We start from the raw sequence: 22,773 nt of genomic DNA on the forward strand, positions 1-22,773 counted from the left end.
CTCACATGTCTTATACCTTAATCATAGCTTTCTCCACTTTAAAATCCAAGTATAGTCACTTGGCCATCATCAGAAAACTAGTACCAATTAACACCAGAGTGTGATAGCTACCAGATGGCGAATTACTCAGCAAAAAGAATAATCAGCCAGAATACAGGGAGGCATCTATATATATAAAAGGCTAAGTGACCGTCCGACCATCCGGTAGGTATGATGCACGCTGACCACCAGGGGGCAGACGCTCAACGCAGGAGCTGCCAAGCTATGGTGTCTTGGCAGGAGCAGTTCTCAGGTGACACACCCTGGAACCAGAGAGGAAGGAGCCCAATTCCGGGGTGTGTCACCCAAGAACAGCCCTTTCACAATCTGGGACCCCTTGGGGGATGTCAAAGAGCCGGTTTCAGCCCGATCCCCACAGGCCAGGGTGAAGGATCCCCACCTGCCAGAGGAACCCTGCTCACTCCGCAGATGCCCTTCGAGCCGCGGCGCCACCCCAAGTGTGGCTGGCCAGGGAGGAACCACAGGAAGTTGGCTTCAGGTTGTGTCTGGCCTATCTCGCCCAGTCCCGCCCCACCAGCAACCTTCTAATTAATTTCCTTTCAATGTGCACAAATCTGTGCACCAGGGCACTAGTTACGGGGTGGGGCCACAACATTAGTAACAAAGAAAAAGAATTTCCAGAGGATGAGGCCCAGAAATCAGGATTTTAAAAAGATTCCCAGGTGATTCTAATGTGCAGCCAAGATTGAGAACCACTGAGTTATAATATAATAAAGGAGATGAGGAGCAGTGCTTTTGGGGACAAACAGATCTGAATCTGTGTCCTAGCTCCATCTCTTACTACAAGTGTTATCTTTTGTGAGCTTTGATTTTCTATTTGTTATGAAGAATAAATGAGATAATTTTTTTTAAAGAGTTTAACATAGCCCTGTCTGTTGGCTCAGTTGGTTGGAGCCTCTTCCCTGGGACCAAAAGGTTGGGGGTTTGATTCCAGATCAAGGCATATACCCAGGTTGCAGGTACCAATTGATGTGAGAGAAATCTCTCTCACATTGATGTTTCTCTCTCAAAATCAATAAACAGCCTGGCTGGCGTGGCTCAGTAGTTGAGTGTCAACCTATGAACCTGGAGGTCTAAAGGGAGCGGCTATAGTGTCAAGCCTCGGACTGACCTGTGGCAGAGCCACATATAAGTCCCAGCTTGGTGGGCAGAGCCCCACTAGCATAATTAAGCTTGACCTTATAGTCCTCCCTTGTTCCTACGTAGCTAATGGGCTATGGGAGGTGCAGCAAGTGCAGCCAAAACAAGGCTTGAGTAACAAAATAGATTTGAAACTTGCAAGAAGATTGTAAACATGTTGACCACTCCCCTTGTTTTGCTTTGTGTGCTCTGACTATAAAATAAAGCTTCGGCTTACAGGCTGTGTCACTGTTTCCTCATCCAGGCACAGTGATCCTACCTGGCCCCAACTGTATTCTCTTGTTTGTCTTCTTTAATCTTTCACCACCCCTCCTCAGGTTCACCCCTTACTGTGCTGGATGTGGTTCGGTTCAGAGTTCACTGTCCAATTCCTGGTCAGGGCACATTCCTGGGTTGTGGGCTCCATCCCCAGTGAGGGATGTTCAGGAGGCAGCCAATCAATGAATCTCATCATTGATGTCTCTATCTCTCTCTTCGCTCCCTTCCCTCTCTCTTGCTTTCTCTGAAATCAAAAACAGATTTTTTAAAAATCAATAAACATCCTCAGGTGATAATTAAAAACTAAATAAATAGAAGTGTTTAACATAATGCCTGGTACATGGTAAGTCCTCAAGCAATGTGTTTTTTTTTTAAAAAAAAATCCCTAATTTAAACATGATAGACAGTTTACTAAAATATGTCTGCTTGGAAATAAATACAAATCTTCTGACCTTGGTGTCCCATTCTTCATCAATTACCTCCAGGTGTCTGGGAATAGAACCATGTGAGAATTATAGAGAGATGGAAGGTAGCCATGAGGGAGGAGAAAATTTGAAGTGATGTTGAAGTAGAGGCCGAGAGAAGGCAGGCAAATAGAAGGTCTGAGCTAAATCTAACCTCCCAGTGGCTATCTTTTCTGAGTTATCACCATCACCAGTCACTTAGGAAGAACCAACAACTTAGAAGAAAAGGCAGTGTGTAAATTATCTACTTGGGATGTGAGTACATTAATAAGTAGATAGGATGAATTTGGGCTCTCAAAAATAAATTTGGAATTACATTCCATTTCATTCTTTCAAATTATCACTGGGGAAAAATAAATTGGAAGATAGTAAAATAACGTTTTAAATAAAATTTTAAAATACTAAATTATTCAGTGTTAGCAACATAGTGAGCAAAAGTAATATTAAAATAATGTAAAATATTTTTCTTATTACCCAAAAAATACATGTTCATCTTTAAAAAAAAAAGAGAGAACAGATAATCAAAACAAAAAGGTAAAAAATAAAACTTACAATCCAACAACCCAGAGATAATTACTGTTAACATTTGGTACAAAACCTTCTAAAGTGTTTTTTGTTTTTATATTTATAGACATATGTATTTTACAAATATGGAGTCATATGTAATTATTGTTTAGTAAACTTGTAAATTCTTTCCAGGTCAATACATATTCTTTTGCAATATTGAAATGCCATACCTGTATATATTTTCACTAGTTTTTTTTTAGCTAGACACCTATTTTTGATATTTAAATTATTTTTTACCATCGTAAAGATTAAAATATTTTTGTAGCTTTATCTTTATGCATAAATAATTTTTAGCATAAATTCCTAAAAGTCTATTTGCTAGATCATAAATTCCTAGAATTCTAAGACTTCTGACATACTTATTCAATTGTCATCCAGAAAGTTACTACTAAGTCACACTCTACCCGGCAGTATTTTAAAATGCTAATTTCCCAGATCTTGACCAACACTGAATTTGATGATATTGAAAATGTTCAATCATCCATCAAAGGGCACTTAGGTTGTTTCCAAGTCTTGGCTACTGTGAATAATGCTTCAATGAACATAGAGATACATACATCTTTATGAATAAGTGTTTTCATATTTTTCAGGAAGACACCCAGAAAAGGGATTACTGGGTCATATGGTAGTTTTATTCTTAAATTTTTGAGCAAATCTTAATATTATTTTCCATAGTGGCTCCACCAATTTATATTCCCACAACTAGTATAGGTGGGTTCCCTTTTTCTCCACACCCTCTCCAACACTTGGTATTTCTTGTCTTATTGTTAATAGTCATTCTAACAGGTGTGAGGTGCTATCTCATTGTGGTCATGATTTGCACTTCCCTTATAATTAGTGGGGGTGAGAGAGTATCTTTTCATATATCTGTTGGCCATTTGTAAGTCTTCCTTGAAAAAGTGTCTCTTCAGGTCCTCTGCCCACTTTTGAAATTAAATTGCTTGGAGTTTGTTGTTGTTGAGTTATAGGAGTTCTTTTTTTTTTCAATATATTTTTATTGATTTCAGAGAGGAAGGGAGAGAGAGATAGAAACATCAGTAATGAGAGAGAATCATTGATGGGCTGCCTCCTGTAAGCCCCCTACTGGGAATCGAGCCTACAACCCAGGCATGTGCCCTTGACCGGAATCGAACCCAGCACCTTCCAGTTCACAGGCCGATAATCTATCCACTAAGCCAAACCTTCTAGGGCTATGAGTTCTTTATATATTTTTATATTAGCCCCTTATTGGAAGTATCATTTGCAAATATCTTCTCCTAGTCAATTGGTTGCCTTTTTGTTTTGTTGATGGTTTCTTTTGCAGTGCAAAAGCTTTTCAGTTTGATGTCGTTCCCATTTTTTATTTCACTTCTCTTGCCTTTGGGGTCAAGTTCACAAAAACAGATGATTGGATAAAGAAGATGTGTGGTGTACATATATGCAATGGAATAAATACTACTCAGAAAATATTGTCATTTTCATCAACATAGATGGATCTTGAGAGTATTAGGCTAAATGAAATAAGTCAGACAAAAAAGGAGAAGAATGGTATTATTGCACTCATATGTGGGATATATTTGTGAAATAAACAGCAAAAAAACAAAAAACAAAACAAAAAGACAAACTCACAGATAAAGACAATGGAATGGTGGTTACCAAAGGGGAAAGGGGGTGGGGGAAGGACAAAGAGGATAAAGGGGATTAAATATATGGTGACAGAAGGAGCAGAGAAGAGAGTATACAGATGTCATATTATAAAGTTGTAAACCTGAAATTTATATAATACTAGAGGCCCAGCGCGCACGAAATCGTGCACAATTCGGGTTCCTAGGCCTAGCCTGGCCTCCGTCACATGGCCTCTGCCACTCTGTGACAGTACGTGAAGCTCCCCAACCCAGGACGCTCTGCGAACCCCATGACTGCTCCGCGAGGCTCCCCCTGCCCCTCAATGCTCTGCGAAGCTTGCTGCTGCCCTGGGAAGCTCACCGCTGGACGCTCCACAAAACTCTCCCCTCCCCCCATCCCATGACTGCTTCACGAAACTCACTGCTGCCTTGGTGACTGCTCCGTTAAGCCCACGAAGCAGCCCGCCACCGCCGCTCAACAGTCCCCAGTCCCACCCCGCCGCCAGCCCCACCTCATGGTGGGCAGCTCGGGGGGCGGGGGTGGGGGGGTACTGAGAGGTGCTCCATACACTTCATGGTGACTGGTCGCCTGTTCAGTCGTGACGGGCACCTAGCTCTTTATATATATTAGGATTAACAAATGTTACCCCAATAAATTTAATTTTAAAATAAATAAAAATTAATAGTAAAGAAAATGCTTACTAATTTGGTAGTTAAAAATCTATTGCTCCTTTTAATTCTTTTTTTATTACTAAGAGATAGAAGATTGCCCCCTATGCTTACTTATACTTATTTTGAAAAGTATCTGTTTATATCTTCAGCTTTTTTTCTCGATGTTTGTCTTTCTCCATTGATTTAAATATTAATCTCCTATCATGTGGGTTAATTTTTTCCCAGTTTGCCATTTTTTTTAAACAGTGTTTCTGATCTACAGAAATGTAAAGTATTTAGGTATTCCAAGCTAATTTTTTTCCCTTTTGTTTTCTGTTTTGGAATCTTGTTTAAAAAGGCAAATTTCCCACTTAAGACTTGCATAATCTTATTGTTAATATTTAAAATTTTTACTTAACCTAGACTTTATTGGGCTATATATTGGGTTGTCATATACTAAGGATAGGATCTAAATTTATATTTTTAATACTTAGTTGGTTGCCCCAACACTATGTACTTTATTTCATTGATTCTACTGGACACTTTATTTTTAACATGTTAACATCTCTGAAACCTGAATGTGTCTATAACCAATAAATAGTATTTCACAATTTATTTAGCAGGTTTTTTGTTTGTTTGTTAATCTTCACCTGAGGATATTTTTTCCATTGACTTCTTAGAGAGTGAAAGGCAGTGGGAGAGACAGACACATCAATTGGCTGCCCCCTGCACACACCCTGACCAGGGTGGGATCCAGCTTGCAACTGAGGCATGTGCCTGTGATGGGGAATTGAAGGCAAGACCCTTCAGTCCATGGGCTGAAACTCTAACCACTGAGCGAAACCAGCCAGGGCAAATATGTTTTATTCACTGAATTTTTATTTAGAAAGAGAGAGAGAGAGAGAGAGAGAGAGAGAGAGAGAGAGAGAGAGAGAGAGGAAGGGAGCAGGAGATAAAAACATCAATGAGTGAGAACATAGATTGGCTGCCTCCTGCCTGCCCCTCACTAGGGATGGAGCCCGCAACCTGTGCCTGTGCCCTGACAGGGAATCAAACTGGAAACCTCTCCGTGCATAGGTTGATGCTCAACCACTGAGCCACACTAACTGGGCTCCATTGATTTTTAGAGAGTGTGGAAGAGAGGAAGGGAGAAAGGAGAGGAAGAAGGGAGGGAGAGATAGAGATAGAACTCGCAACCCAGGTACATGCCCTGGACAGGTCATTGAACTTATGACCCTTCAGTGGGCAAACCAATGCTCCCCGTGGTCGGCAAACTGCGGCTCGCGAGCCACATGTGGCTCTTTGGCCCCCTGAGTGTGGCTCTTCCACAACATACCACAAAATACCACGTGCAGACGCGCACATACAGTGCAATTGAAACTTCGTGGCCCATGCGCAGAAGTCAGTATTTTGTGGAAAAGACACACTCAAGTGGCCAAAGAGCCACATGTGGCTCGCAAGCCACAGTTTGCCGGGCCGCAATTTGCCGACCACTGCTAACCAATGAGCACATTGGCCAAGGTGGCAGTTTTTTTCTTAGTGTTACTTGAAGTAGTGATAAATACTTTAATCAATGGCTTCTTAGATTTGATAAAACACAGTATTTTACTTTTATTACTATTTCACTAAGATTTTTTTTTGAAAAATATTTTGATTTCAGAACGGAAGGGAGAGAGAGAGATAGAAACATCAGTGATGAGACAGAATCAATGATCGGTTGCCTCCTGCACATCCCACGATGAGGACAGAGCCCACAACCTGGGCATATGCCCTGACCGGGAATCAAACCTTGATCTCCTGGTTCAAAGGTCGACGCTCAACCACTGAGCCATGGCAGTTGGGCTCACTCAATTTTTTTCATTAAAAAATTCGCTTTGCCCTAGCTAATTTTGCTCAGTGGATAGAGCGTCAGCCTGTAAACTGAAGGGTCCCGGGTGTGATTCCGGTCAAGGACACATGCCCGGGTTGCAGGCTCGATCCCCAGTAGGAGGCATGCAGGAGGCAGCTAATCAATGACTCTCGGTCATCATTGATGCTTCTCTCTCTCTCCCCAATCCCTTCCTCTCTGAAATCAATAAAAAATATTTTTTTTTAAAAAATGTGCTTCACCGGTTTGGCTCAGTGGATAGAGCGTCGGCCTGCGGACTGAAAGGTCCCAGGTTCGATTCCGGTCAAGGGCATGTACCTGGGTTGCGGGCACATCCCCAGTGGGAGGTGTGCAGGAGGCAGCTGATCGATGTTTCTCTCTCGTCGATGTTTCTGACTCTCTATCTCTCTCCCTTCCTCTCTGTAAAAAATCAATAAAATATATTTTTAAATAAAAATTTGCTTTCAATTTTTATAAACTTTCTTCTATTTTATAAACTCTCTCATATATTTTCCTGAGATGTCCCAGTATTGAACTACTTGTACATTCCTGAAATAAACTCTAGCTTGTTGTGGCATATTACTCTCTCCACACATAGCTATATTCCTTTACTAATGTTTTAAGATCCTTACATATATTTTCATAGGTCAGACTGGTCTATAATCTTTCTTTGATTGTAATGTCTTTGTCAGGTCTTGGTTTTAGGAGTATTTTACATTTGTCAAAGGAAATTATAAGGTTTCATCCATTTTCTGTGATAGACACAGTTTACATTAACACAGAAATGATTCTTTGAATTTTTCTATAAAAGTCCAAATTGGTTTGTGATAACTCTCAATTTCTTTCAGGATTACTGTCAAATATTATAACCTTTCTATAGTCAAATTTTTTATTTTATTTTTAGAAAATTATACTGAGATTTTTAACTTATTAGAATAGGATTATATACAGTATCCTCTTACATCAAAATTTCCCCCTATCTTTGGTTTTATCCCATTCTCATCCTTAGTGTTTTAAGCCTATATCCTTTTCTTCCTCCCTTTCTTTCTTGATTGGACTTGACAGAAATGTTCAAATTTGTTGGTCTTTTTGAAGATCAACCTTTTGAATTTATTTAACAGTTCTAGTTTTTTACTTTTCAAGTTATTTTATCTGAGTGCTTTTAAGATTTTCTCCTTGCCTTTGATTTTCATCAGATTTGCTGCGTCTAGATGTGGTTTTCTTTGTACTCATCCTGTTTTAGATTTATAGCACTTTTTGAATCTGTGACTTCAGTTTTTTTTCAGTTTGAGAAAATTCTTGCTATTATCTCTTCAAATATTGCTTCTTTCTAATTATCTTTTTCTTTCTTTTCTGTGGCTCTAATATGTTATACTTGAAACTGTACATCTTGTGCATTATCGTTTCAACAACTTTTCTTTTCTCTTTTCAGCTGTCTTAGCTTTAGTCTAGATATTCTCTACTGACCTGTTTTTCTATTTGCCAATCCTGCATTCTTCTATGCCCAACATGCTGTTGAATTAATCTCTTATGTTTATATTTCAGTTTTTGCTTTTTTCAGCCCCAGAACTATTTTATTCTTTACAATAGATTCTGTTTCTCTGGTGAAATTCTCCAACTTGTCATCTATTTTCTTGAATATATTAATCACAATTATTTTTAAATCTATGTCTGATGACTTAACTGGATTTGTGGGCCATCGATAGATCTGTTTCTTTTGTCAATGTATTTTCCTTGGCCCTTCACTTTGGTGTGCCTGGTAATTTTTGATAAATGCCAGATATTTTGCATGAAAAAACGAACTCTGGATGAACAGAGGATTCATGCTATCTTCTGATAGTCAGCTAGAGTGTGGAGGAGAAGGAGGAGATTACTTTAATCAGGGACTGAGCTAACTTGAGGTTGGGCTGGAGTTTTTTATAAACTTGGTCTACCCTTGGTTTGCCCCCATTACATTGGTGTGATGATGCTCAAGAGAGATTATTATTAAAAGTTTAGGATTTTTGAGAGCCAGTTGCTAAACACAGGCATCATTAAAAATTAATTACACAAACTTACAATTAAATAAGTTATATTTTAAAAGGTAATACTCAAAGCTCACCACTAGTAGATTTTTAAATTTAACTGTTGTCTATGCTATTTACATCTGTTGTATGGTATTACTAGAGGCCCAATGCATGAAATTCATGCCAGGGGCTTGGCCCTGGCAGCCGCAGCGGCTTGCCTTGGCACTCGCAGCCCCAGCTTCGTCCGGAAGGTCATCTGGAAGGACATCCTGTCTAATTAGCATATAACACTTTTATTATTAAGATGGCAATACTATACAATGGTATTACTACATGTCTTTTCCCAACTCTACATTCAGTGATGCCACATTTGTAGCTTGATATAGTCCATGATGGAGGTATTTACACCACAGAAATAAAAAACACTACAAATCAGAGCTTGATTAATTGTTATGTTGATTATCTAGATCAGTTGTTCTAAACTGGAGGTGATTTTGCCCCCAAGGGCAAATATATGAATAAATATCTGAATGAAAATATCTGAATAAATTTTTGCACAAATTGTGGTGAAGAGGGCAGGTACCACTGACTTATAGTGGGTAGAAGTTAGAGATGCTACTAAATATCCTACGATGTATAGGAACGGCCCTCTACAACAAAGAATTATCCAGCCCAAATGTCAACTGTGTTGAGATTAAGAAATTCTGGTCTGCTGGTAGCTCTGCTTCAGAATGTCTGGAATCTTTCCCTCTCTTCCCATGCCTAGAATTGGCAAATGCCTGTAGAGAAAAGGTGGGCATTTTATCCCAGTTTATTTTATTGTTGTTATATTTCTAGCTTTTGAGTTGCATACTTAGTTCAGATATTTTAAATCACTTATATATTAACTAGAGGCCCGGTGCATGAAATTTGTGCACGGGGGCGGGGGGTGGTCCTCAGCCTGGTTTACACCTTCTCCAATCCAGGACCCCTTGGGGGAAGTCCAACTGCCTCTTGTAACCTGGGACCACTGGCTCCTAACCGCTCGCCTGCCTGCCTCCCTGGTCGCCCCTAACCCCTCTCTGCCTGCCTGCCTAATTGCCCCTAACCACCTCTGCCTCCCTGCCTGATCGCCCCTAACTGCTCCCCTGCTGGCCTGATTGCCCCTAACTGCCTCTGCCTCGCCTTGCACCCGGGACCCAGGATTCCCTCCTCTGGCCAGTCACAGGCACCTGGGACCCAGGCTTCCCTCCCTCTGGCGGGCCACAGGCATCCAGGACCCGGGCCGGCTTCACCCAAGCCGGCTACAGCTGCAGGGGACCGCGGGTAGGCGATTTTGCCCGGGCCACAGCCGCAGGTGCTGGCACCCAGGACCACGGGGCGGGCGGCTTGTCCCTCTCCTGGGCCACAGGCGCAGGTGCTGGTGCTGGGGACCATGGGACGGGTGGCTTGTCCCTCTCCCGGGCCACAGCCTGGATGGTCCCCTTTCCTCTCACGCGAACTCATTTGTGCCTGGCTGGTCCCCATTCCTCTCTTCCCAGTGTTGAGTGTCTGAGTCGTTAGAGTGTGAGGGCGTGATGACCATTTGCATATTGGCTCTTTATTATATAGGATAAAAATATGTGACTATGAACTTTGCTTTTGATATCGCTTTGGGTAGCTGATCTTATTTTTGTCACTTTTTGTTCTTTTCAATGTTTCCATGTAAAAGGTCCCAGCCATAAACATGTTCATCTCTCCCTTATTTGGGAAAGGTACAACTTTAGTGCAAGCTATGCTGTTGTTGAAATAAGCATCCAGTAAAAGTAAGATCATGAGTAGTCTACAAAAAACTTTGGGAAGTGTGGTAGAGGATAAAAATTTAAGGGTAATAACTCTTCAAATATCTTCAAATTCCCTCTGGGAGGCAAAATCACCTTCAGTTAAGAATATCTATTTATACTTCCACCAATCTAATATCAACTTGAATCATGTAAACTGCCGTTTGTTATTCTTGATTTACTAGATAGTTAAGTACCAAGGATATGGAAAGTCCTATGCCCCTGCAGATGGAGCTTACAAAAATCTTAAGACATGACTATTCTCTCAAGAAGTTTATAGACTTGCAAATAACTAATGTATTAAAACTCTCAGTTACTAATCTAAGTTACATTATTTGGGAAATTTAGAATCAAGACTCAATTTTTAAAAATTATTCATCAGAAACTGAAAGTATTTTGAATGAGAGATCACTGAGTCACACAATCCTATCTAATAAAGAGGGAATATTCAAATTGACCATCACGCCATCACAAAGATGGCAGCACCCAAGCTGAGGCAGGGTTTCCGTAACACAAGATGGCTGCACCCACAGCAGAGGCCGAGTTCCCGTAACAAGCCTTAATGAGCAATCAGCAGGGACCTGAGGTTGCGTGGTGCTGGGCTGGGGCAGGGGACCTCAGGCTGCGCCCCCCACCTGGCGGGGCTTGACAGGGGACCTCAAGGTGCACCCCGCCCCCCGCCAGGCAGGGCTTGACAGGGGCCCTGAGGCTGCGCCCCCCACCTGGTGGGGCTTGATGGGGAATCTCAGGCGGCGCCCCCCACCCTGGTGCCAGGCCGAGTGACCTCAGGCCACGTCCCTTACCTGGCATGGCTTGACAGGAAACCTCAAGGCACACCCCTGCCTCGGCCAGGGCTAGGGGACCTCAGGCCGTGCCCCCAGCCCGGCAGGGCTTGATGGGGGACCTCAGTCCACACTGCCCGCCCTGGCACCGGGCCGAGGGACCTCAGCCCGCCCCACCCTGGCGCTGGGCCGGGAGCCTGAGGGTGCGCTGGGGGACCTGAGGCTGCACCTCCCACCCAGCAGGGCTTGATGAGGGCCCTGAGGCTGCACCTCCCACCGTCAGGGCTTGATGGGGAACTGAGGCTGTGCCCCCTGGCCAGCACCGGGCCAGGGAATCTGAGGCTGTGCCCCCTGCCTGTCACTGGGCCAGGGGACCTGAGGCTGTGCCCCCTGCCTGTCACTGGGCCAGGGGACCTGAGGCTGCGCCCCCCGCCCAGCAGGGCTTGACAAGGTTGGGGCCAGCCGGGTCTGGATCTCGCCCAATGGGGGTGGGGCTGGCTGGGTGTGGGTCTCACGTGACTTTGAGGTGCCACAGGTAGGTGAGGACTTGACTTTGGGTACCACGGCATGCCCCAGACTCTGACAGGAGGAAGGTTTTCATATACATTTTACTAACTTTCATCTCTGACACTTCTATTATAGAGAAAGGGCTAATAGCAATATTAAAACATTGATTCTAATTAATCCCCTTTTAATGTGCACAAATTTCGTGCACCAGGTCACTAGTATATTATAAAACATGTGGTAATGTTGGAGTCAACATTAATTTTGAGAACTTTAGATTTTCATGCTGTTAATGCTTTACCATACAAATGTATTTAAAGCTGCAGTTTTTACAAATCTTACCTTTATAATACCTTTATATTTTTTACAGCATGTTTATGCCATTATTTCACGTGATACAGCTGCAGTTCTATGAGTTAGAAGGAGCTGCCATTATTCTCACCATTTCACAGATGAGAATAATGAGATGGGAGGTGTAAGTAACTTGCTCTGGTTAAGCAGCAAGTGCATGCTGGTCTTCCCAGCACGGTGCTTCCACTTGGTCCTCTGGATGGCTTCCCCACTTTCCTTAATAATGGTACGTGATGGATCACTTACCCATGTATAAGATACAATGAATGAAAATTTATGCAATTCTTATTGAATAAGAGATCAGATTTTGAAAAAAAAATATTTACTTACAAGAAGAACAGCTTTGTGGATTACCTCAGAAGTAATTGCTAAAAGTTATACATTATTTTTTTATAAACTAGCTTTAAGTTGTTACAAAGTCTGTGAAGTGAAATATTCATGAATTTTCTGATTCGTGAATTTTCTGATTACACAAACAAGATAAATTTACATGAATTATAAATAAAACCTTTGCCTATGATGTTTCCCAGCTTATTCCAACTATCCATCCTAATTCACTAAAAAAAATATAAGCTATTTCTGTGTACTTTTGGAAAATTAACTGAAGAAACAGAATTGTGATTTAGACAATATAAGGCAAGATTATCCTTTCCTCACTTTTCTTCCCCCAAAATATACATTCATACATACACACACTCATGCTCACACTTTCAGCTATCCAGAAATGTTATGTATAAGTATTGCTTAGATTTTTCCATGTGTATGTGTATATAACTTTACAATAGAATAATGCAGTTATAATAATTTTTGCATATTGTTAAACTTTGAATCGTGCCTTGCCATAGTTTTCTGATTTCTTAAAATGGAGTTGTTCTTTATTTTATGCTATGCTTTTATGCTATTTAAGCTTTATGTTCCTGGTAGTTTGACAAATCAGGCATTCACAATGTTTTTTGCTCCTTATCTTTGCCAGTGACTCCAGGAAGTATTTTTCTTTCAATCTAGCTGTGGTCTTTCCCTGAGCTTACAGAGGAAATGAATATAGAGAAGTAACTCCCTCTGTTACAGATACTTTTCCTGTAAATCTCTGTGTGCAGGGACAAGGCAGTAAGAGTCAATGGGATGAGAGAAGTCCATTTTATGTTCTCTTCAAAATAATATGAGATATTTAGATATAACAAAAGTTTAAGCCACTACTCAGAAATACAGTTCATTACAGAATGGTTTTATTGTACTGGAAAGCTTACTTTGTTAAAGGATTTAGAATGAGGTGAAGGGCAATTCAAATCTTTTAAACTCAAGTTAAATGCATTTTGTTAAAGATTAAGAAACATTTGCTGGAATTATGAGTAATTTCCAACTAGAGTTCCATAAAAAGAAACCTTGAAATTAAGTTCGTATTTCTCTCCCTGGTAGAATTCCATAGTGACTGGGATGGTTTATACTAAATATCATAGGGATAGAGTTTAAAGGGGTTGAAAAATGGGATTTGAATGGAGTAAGAATAGAAAACTATCTCTCTTGCCTCACTCCACTCTCCCCTCCCTGCTTTTACATTTCTCCCTTTGCCCTCCCAAACACACACGTGCATACACACACACACACACACACACACACACACCATTATATCAGAAGGGGAAAAGATTATGTTGAAAGTCTCCTTTAGTGGTAAATGGAGTAACATACACTGAATAGCACAGTTGAGTAAATTGTGTGTGGCACTGAACTGGAATTTCTTCAGTGAAAGGGCTTATGTTCTTAAAGAGTTGAAAAACGGCTTAAATTTTCTAGTAGCCTAGAATAAAATTGCACAGGAGGCTCATGTGAAATGTAGCATGTGTGAATAGTTTTGCAGCAGCGTTCCATCTGAAATATAGCAACACAGCTGGCGCAGTGACTCATCACATTAATATATACTATTAACAGACAGTCTCTCTCTAATAAAGCCTGCACTTTCTCACATTATAAGGAATTTCTTAGGCTGTTGTGATAGTATGACATGTTCCTAAAACTTAGTCAGGCCACTTGAATTTAACATTTGTAGAATACCTACCATATACTATGAATTTTTCTGCATTTAGTTCTTACACCTGTTTGGTTTTATTTTCCCCATCTTATAGGTGATGAATCTGAGGTCACACATCTGGGCTAATATTCAACTGTTTCCACCAGTTGCTTTCAGCCTGTACATGGGTGTTCTGATTGTTTGATGAAAATTAAGATACAAAGAAAATTTAAGACAGGAGAAAAGACATTTAAGATAGCTCATGTCAGTTGGCCTCAATCTTCTCAGAAAAATAAAAGGTTTTAAGTGGTAAAAATTTTAGCCCTGGCTAGTTTGGCTCAGTGGATAGAGCATCAGCCCATGGACTGAAGGGTCCTGGGTTTGATTCCAGTCAAGAGCACATTGGAGGCTTAATTCCTACCCCTGGTCAGGGCACATGCAGGAGGCAACCAATCAATGTGTCTCTCTCACATCGATGTTTCTCTCTGTCTCCCTTCCTTCCAGTCTCCCTAAAAATCAATGGAAAAAGATTTTTAAGTGAGGATTAATAACAACAAAATAAGTGGTAAAAATCTGGAATACAGCTACTTGAGAAAATGTAATGGGAAAACAATAAGTGAAAATAAAAAAAATTACCTTTAGTTTCAAAAACCAGAATCCTGCCCATGAATCCAGCTGCTGCCCTACCTCACAGATGTTAAAAGGCCTACAGCTTACTTAACATTGGTTCCTTCCTTCCTGTCAGGATCCCAAGGGGCTTCCCTAAGGATAACAAACAGCCGGAAGCTGAGTCCTTCTGGATCATCTGCCATGAGGGATCTGTTTACTTTTGGTTCAGCCCTTCCTATATTAGAATGGTCTTCAATTTTCCACTTAAGTACTATGACGAACTCAGATTTTTTAAGGAATTGAGTGTGTGTGTTCCATTTGTTCCCATTGTGCTGAGCAAAATAACCAGATAGAATGACCAAAGTAAAATATTAAAACTTTATTTTCCTAAGATTCTTTACCTTTCATCTTTTCTAAAAGGCTGAGTGTTACTACATTATTCTATATCCATTTGAATACTGGCATGTGATCTTCACATGGTACTTATCCTCTCTCAGTTTCTTCGTCTATAAAATGTGTTGTTGTGAAGATTAAAAGACTTAATGCATATAAAGCACTTAGAACCATGCCTAGCATCTGGTAAGTGCTATGTAAGTGTTAGCTCTTGCATTATTATTATTATTATTACTAGAAGCCCAGTGCACAAAATTCATGCACTTGGGGTGTCCCTCAGCCTGGCCTACACTCTCTCACAGTCAGGAGCCCCTGGGGGATGTCTGACAGATGGCTTAAGCTGGCAGTCGGACATCCTTAGCGATGCCATGGAGGCGGGAGAGGCTCCTGCCACTCCGCTGCACTCACCAGCCATGAGCCTGGCTTCTAGCTGAGCAGTGCTCCCCCTGTGGGAGCACACTGGCCACCAGGGGTCAGCTCCCTGGTGGTCAGTGCACATCATAGTAACCGGTCATTCTGCCGTTTGGTCGATTTACATATTAACCTTTTATTATATAGAATTATTATTATCATCATCATTAGTGAACCTATTTAAATGAGTCATTAATTCAATGCAAGGTTTGGCAAGTAAGTGTATACAGAATAAAACTATCCTATGTGGTTCCTCAAAGTCTTAAAGTTATCAGGAGCTAATTACACATGAACAAGATTGAATAATATTAAGGCTTATCAGCTAACAAAGAAAAAAGTTCCTATTGAGGCTGCTACACCCCTATTTGCTTCTCTTTTCACCCACAGAAATATGTCTTATACACTGTTATGGCTTACTTCCCATTTTCATCATGCTACTATCTTATTCAAAAATATCTCCACAATCTGTCTGACAATATTCTGACATGCATCTGATCAAACAAATATTTAGTGATTATGATAAGCCAGGGAGTAGAGACAAGCATGGCTAAGACACATCCTTGCATTGTGGAGTTCACTTACTAGTGGGCAGACAAGCCCATAAACAGATAATTAAAACACAAAGTCATGTAATTACAACACAAAGTCAGAGAGTGGAAGGGAGGGAGTTCCTTGTATGCACAAAGGTGGAATGGCATACAAGGAACTATGAGATCAGGGATGAGGGACAACAAAGTCCACCCTGGAAGGCTCGGGTAGGGCTTCCTGGGGGAAAAGATGCCAAGACTTAAAATATTTCAAGTAAGAATTGAAATGCCTTCTTTGATATCCTTCTTTGGCTTCCTTAATAGGTCCCCTTAAGCACTCCAGCCATATCTCCCATTACTCCCCACATAACTCACCTCCTCACTCCTACTGGACAGTCTCCTAACTATTTCCTTTAAAAATCCACTTCTGATCCTATCTCCAATTCCTCTTCTCATATGGCATGCTCTATCAGGTATCCCCTACCTGGGAAAAACGAAACCCTTCTCTCTGCCTGGTGAACTGTCTTCATGAAACCTGGCCCTGCTTTGATGCAATCACATGCCCTCCTGTGATATGTGAAAGCATTTCTTCAAACAGGCACATTTGGGTAGACACTAACATCTTTCCACATTTATAACTGTTTATGTGTTTTCTTACCACTCCAACAAAACTATAAGTACATTAAGGGGAAAAGAGTTCATAGATTGTTTCACAACACCTGGCAAAGTGTCAGCCAAAGCAAAATATAAGTGGTCATATATACTTTTTGAATTAAATTATTTCACCAGTGCCTTCTCTGGTTTATCTGATGTGCAATAAATTCATTTTATGACATTTTAGAAGTTCAAATAACCAGAGGAGAGAACATTCTTACTTCTGTCAGTTAATTTACTAACTGAAAGTCAGTAGTACTTTATGAGAAACAAACTAGCCTGGTAGAATTTGTGAATGTGAAGAAAATGTGAACCATGGAATAAATTACACATTAGGTTTAGAAGCAGTCTGTGAATAAGGTTCTTGTACTTGGAAAGCAGTAAGAAAGCAGTATATTGTTGAGTGGGAATGTATTTAGGGCAAAGTACAAAAATGAAATAAGAATAATTGAATGGCCTTTTTTATAAGGAAGTATTATATATATCAGTCAAGTAAATGAAGAGGATTATACAAATATGTGGATGCACACGTGCATGCGCGCATGCACACACACACACACACACACACACGCACGCACTGAGTGTAAATAATGGAAACGGCAGTTGGGAAAATAACCTTTTCATATTGCTAATGATTAGGCATTTTCAAATTTAGCACTTTTCTTTCTTCTTTTTATTTCCTGTTTCTCTCCCACTGTTATTTCTCATATTGTACTGCTATTTAGTCTTTTCTGCCTAATTTTCTTCCTTCACTCCCTGCTAACAAAACTTCACATGTTTTCACACACACACCACTCAACTGTTTCCTACAATCTGTGTTCAAAGTACAAAACCAATTATCTAAAGAGGGTATCCAATAGCGATGCCATTGATTCACTGGACCAGTGATTTTCAACTGGTGTGCTGCAAGAATTTTTAAAACATGTAATACCTGACTATTTAGTCAGGGGCACTGACCTCTTTTCCCTTAGAATCTTCTATAATAATAAAAGTGTAGTATGCTAATTAAACCAGACATCCTTCCGGACAACCTTCCAGACAAAGCCAGGGCTGCGAGGGAAGCCCAGGTCCTGGATGCCAGAGGGAAGCTGGTGCCTGCAGCCAGGGGAAGGAAGGCCTACTCTTGCATGAATTTCATGCATTGGGCCTCTAGTGTCAAATAAGAAAATGACAATAGCTAACAATAATAGCCATCCAGTGTGAATGAATCAAAATTATACCTATTTTTTGTCAGATTATCAAAATATATAGTATTTTTTTTGTTATGCCACAGAATTTTAGTAATTAGTTTATGTGTGCCAAAAACTAATGAAAAAGGTTGAAAATTGTTGCCCTAGAGGTTAGATTTCCAGAAAATTCCAGAAGGCAGATTTCTGGAAAGTTGCATTATCGTGACACTACAGTGACTTCTCTGCAATTTAGTGAGCTGCAGCCATGCCCTCTCCAACAGGCCAGATCTCAGCCTCAGGGAGAGGGAGATAGGAGGTGGGGCTTGCAGGGAAAACTTTTTCTTGGGCTGTATATCAGTCCTAGGGCAGTCCTTCTAATTGCTATTTCTGTATTCCTTAAAATTTCTATTTTTCTAGTTTACTAGACAATCCCTCATTATCATAATCCTCTGTTATAGGTAATAATTCCTTATATCAAATCTTCCTGTTCAGATTACTGTGTGGTTTCTGTATCCAGACTGGTGCTGACTGATACATACTTCCTCTTATACTTTAGAGTAACAACTAAAATATCTTATCAAAATTTTAAACAATTGAAAAAGATGAATTATCTGGTGTTCTATATATAAACTACATGCTTAAAATATTCTTTTCAAGACCTTAGAGCTGCCCAGCAGGTGTCACTCTGTGGTTAGGCATCAATCTATGAACAAGGAGGTCACAGTTCAATTCCCGGTCAGGGCACATGCCCAGGTTATGGGGTCGATCCCCAGTAGGGGGAATGCAGGAGTCAGGTGATCAATGATTCTCTCTCATCATTGATGTTTCTATCTCTCTCTCCTCCCTTCCTCTCCGAAATCAATAAAAATATATTTAAAAAATCAAAATCTTAAAGCTATATATAATGAAGAGAGAAGCCCACAATATAACCTAATTTGCTACGGCAGTTCTATCTGTTATATCTACCAACCAAATCAGGCTTATTATCTGTTCCAAGAAAAGACTTTCATTTTTTTCTATCTTAATAAGTATATAAATATGCTGATACATGTTCTCACAACAACCATCTCACTTAAGTACTAGTAGACTAGTAGGAAATGGACAGACAGACAACAGAATGAGAGAGAAAAGAGCAAACAAGCAGGCGGGCAGACTGAGCCTTGCCACAATGAAATAATATGTCAATAATTTTTTACCAGTTCAATATTTTTTTCCTTGCTTTCATGGGCTCCTCCTTCAGAATTAATGCTGTTGTTTTGCTTTATGCCTTAGAGATTACCCTGGGACAATAAATCACAGTACAAGAACCTTTTGTGAAGTGGGAGAAGGCTGATTATGATCAAACAGATAGTAAGGAAGAAGTGGCCAACCAGAGACTGTCTCAGACACATCAGTTTCAGGAGAGTGTCCATACAGAAGCTGAGGACCAGAAAATTGGTTCCCTCAAAACTGTCCATGCCCTGTGGTCCCTGGAAAGTTCTCTGGTAGGAAGATAGTAACACTAAATCAATAAACTACCATTCTACAGCAGAGGCGAACGCAGGGGTATTTCCCCCCTAAAATGGACAGGAAACCAAATAAGGACAATTTTTTAAAAGTAGAATAACAATATGAAACCATATTCCATAAAAACTTAGAAAATCAAAGCTTTCCTTCCAAGAAGGCTAAAGGAAACAGAGGCACTAGCCCATCAAATGTGAAACTTCCTGACCCCCGCTAGTACCTATGTTTGGATAAGGGTCTTCCTTTTCGTTTTTGTGACTCAAAATTTCCCATGGGTTAAATCCTTCATTCACAGTGGTTCTGCTTTTTATTTAAAACAGTAAGTTTTCCTCAGATTCATTACTTTATTGAATCACATGATTAAACAAGAGGTGGAGAATCGTAAACAAAAAGCAAAGGGGATGTGGCTAAATTTTTACCTTTTAGGATATTAACAAGTTTAACATGGCTCAGCAACTATCTTAAGTGTTATATCAACTATTATGACACACACTAGAGGTGTTGAAATACAAGGACGTATGTTTTCTGAGAGAAAATGGGTGGCAATTTGAGGGGCTGGGGTTTTAACATGAAGAATAAATACTTAAGAAATCAGAACAGATTCTCAACCAACACTAATGTGCAAAAAGGTTTATACAAGCTAAAAAGGGTTTGAAACTTAAAAAAAAAAATTTTTCAAAGAAACTACTGTTTCCTGTTACATTAAAAAAAATGTAAATATTAGTGCTTTAAAAGGGAAACATTTATTGAGAGATATGTTTTACATACTACACATATTAAATTATTGTTTGTTCATTTCCCCTAAGAAATTTGTAATTGTTTTAAATACATGACATTTACTCTCAATTAAGGTTTCTGCCTTTTTATTCCCCCAAATCAACATCCCACGGGAAGCATGGGGCTTCTAGGATTTTCTCCTCCTAGATAAATACATTTTTGGTAAGAATTTTCCTTTCTTGAATAAAATTCATAATCTCCAGAATACACTGTCTGAATTAACTTTTTTGTGGAAAAGTCTATACACTGCCTATTTTATAGTAAACTATTGAGATCTTTAAAATAAAGATTTTGGACCAACGCAAAAACTGTTAAACTCATGTCATGCAATTTGCTTATAGATGTACAAGTATCTGTTATAATTCCCATGTTACTTTCAATACAGGTATTGCCCTTCACTGAAGAAATATGAATAATCAACTTGGTGGATATTATTCTACCTGAAGGATACACATGAAGAACTTTCATTATGGTCCAATAAGTAAATGTAGGGCCATTACTTGATAGAAAAATTCAATAAATAGAGAAATATTTTTATACTCACCAAAATCTTTTATAGCTCTGCTAAGTACCATGTTTACTACAACGAACAAGCTAATGTTGGATATTTGAAAAATACAAATGGTGCAAAATCAACAATTACTTTTATTTTGTGGGAGGGAAACAGAAATATGAAAATCTAGTAATGTAAAGACTCTAATATGAACAAGCACTACCTAATTTGTTGCCATCTGTGATGTGTCCACAGCCAAAGGTTTGTAACATACTTACTTGAACAATGGAGTTCCACAGACAACACATTTATATATTCCAGGATCTTTGTGATGAGTATATTCTCCTTCGAAGGCACTGATAAACAACAAACAGAGCATTTAAAAAATTAAGTAAAGTTAGCATTATTTCTTACAGAATGTATTTACTTAAAATATATTTCTCTAATAAATCTTTCAAGGGCTTTTTGTCCTATAATGAGAACAGACCAAACATATGGAAATCTGAACATTACTAATATATTTCAAATCTATATAATAAAATGTGCATATAACTACTCCAAACTAGTCCAGGTTAAATAAAAAAATTAAGCCATGTAGTTACGTAATGCTTAGGGGGAAAAAAATCCCATTAAAAAAAAGCCTAGTTCAGATTTGCAGAAAAAAAGAGACAACATTATTACATAAGATTTCTGCTACTCTGTAGTGTCCAAGAGTGTACACCAGAAAATGCAGAAGGATCCAAAGACTTCAAGTGGAAGGAGTCTTGTTTTTTGGTTTGAAAAGGAATATTGCAGCTTTAAGGGAATATTTTTCTAAGTTAACAATCTTAAAGGCTAGGAGGTCATTCAGCTAATACAAATCAGCTGTGCTAGCCCAACAAAAAGTCTATGTGCTCTGCAGCTTGTTTTTATTATCCTTTCACCCTCTTTATGAGGTCCAATTTTTTTATAAACAGAATTTTTAAGAATGACCTAATCTCTAGTTGTTTGTGTGCATTAAATCATTTTGCTAGTCATGTACACAACAGGACGGGTAGAAGTCCTCCTGGGCTAGGACTGAAGTCCGCCGCTAGCTCATTGTGTAGTGAAGGTGGACTTTGTCAGGGATTCAACACTTGGTAAATTCAGTAAACAATATCCACTGTGGCAGGAAGAGAGTGTTGCCTATTAACAAGAACCCCATGTGTGGTAAAGAGCTCTTTCAGCTCATGAATGAAAACAAGAAGTTACATAATTAATAAATTTGGATCAGAGGTAAGTTACGGCCTTATGCCAAGCTCCATGGTATAAATTAGACAACGAAATGGTTGGATCTTGGCAAGTTACCTTTGAGCTGGAATCAGCTGAGAGAGACTTTATTCACTAAAAAGAGTCTTGGAAGTGAACAAACTCTTTTTTCAGGACTTAGGGCGAACTTCCAAGGACCAAAGCCATGTGAGGGCAGTTATTGAAAATTTTTGACATTCCAACCACAAATGAGCCAATAAATACTTTCTCCACATGTGCTTCAAAAAGAAATTGGAGTGGGGTAGAAAGGAACTAAATTATGCTACCTTCTTTTTGCAGCCAAAACGTCTATACTTACAATGGCCACCTTCAAAATTTCAGCATCCTGGCAAAGCGCCAGGTCCCTCATGGTTTTGCTTACTGTGATGTCTTCCCAAAAAATGTACCTAAATCGCTATTACTTCCACACATTTTGTAGTAAACTAAAAACAGGCCCTTAATAAAAGCCTTGTGACTTTACATAAGATAGAGTGTTCATTAAATGGGGGAAAGAATAAATAAAACTTAGTCTTAACCTAAACAATACCATTTTCAAACCTTTCCAAGGATCCTAATTTGTAGTCTTTAGCAAATAAGTGTGGAATCCTTTAAATGTCAAGGAAGAGGATTCAAAGGCAGAAGTGGGTGGAGGGGAATGAAAAAAAACTAGCTTTCGCTTAATGGCTTTTTCTTACATTTCCCCTTACCTTTCGGTCCCTTTCTCCTGAGTGACATGATACTGCAGGGGTGTCAGCCGCTTCCTCAATTCCTGCTGGGAAAAGACCACCTTACAGTTCTTTCTATCCCTGCATGACCCTGGAAAGAGAAAGGATAAAGAGGAGGAGGCTTTTTAGCTTGAATCCTAAATAATTGCTTTGGCTGGCCGCCACAGCACAGCTTCTGCAGTCACTTG

The 22,773-nt window shown here is 39.7% G+C and overlaps 1 protein-coding gene across 4 annotated transcripts in view; it reads right to left on the minus strand.

Annotated features, from left to right (window-relative positions):
• The window catches only part of MSRB3 (methionine sulfoxide reductase B3), a gene marked incomplete at its 5' end in the record, with an annotated part of 176,056 nt that overhangs the window by 92,296 nt on the left and 60,987 nt on the right, over positions 1–22,773 (minus strand). For all 4 annotated transcript variants that reach the window (XM_081082304.1, XM_081082303.1, XM_081082306.1 and 1 more), the window contains 2 exons: positions 20,873–20,950; positions 22,568–22,676. In XM_081082304.1, the coding sequence (XP_080938430.1) occupies positions 20,873–20,950; positions 22,568–22,676 (187 nt within the window). The remainder of the gene's footprint in view (positions 1–20,872; positions 20,951–22,567; positions 22,677–22,773) is intronic.

The sequence above is a fragment of the Myotis nattereri genome (assembly GCF_964212035.1).
Source record: "Myotis nattereri genome assembly, chromosome: 2".
Taxonomy (NCBI): Eukaryota; Metazoa; Chordata; class Mammalia; order Chiroptera; family Vespertilionidae; genus Myotis; species Myotis nattereri.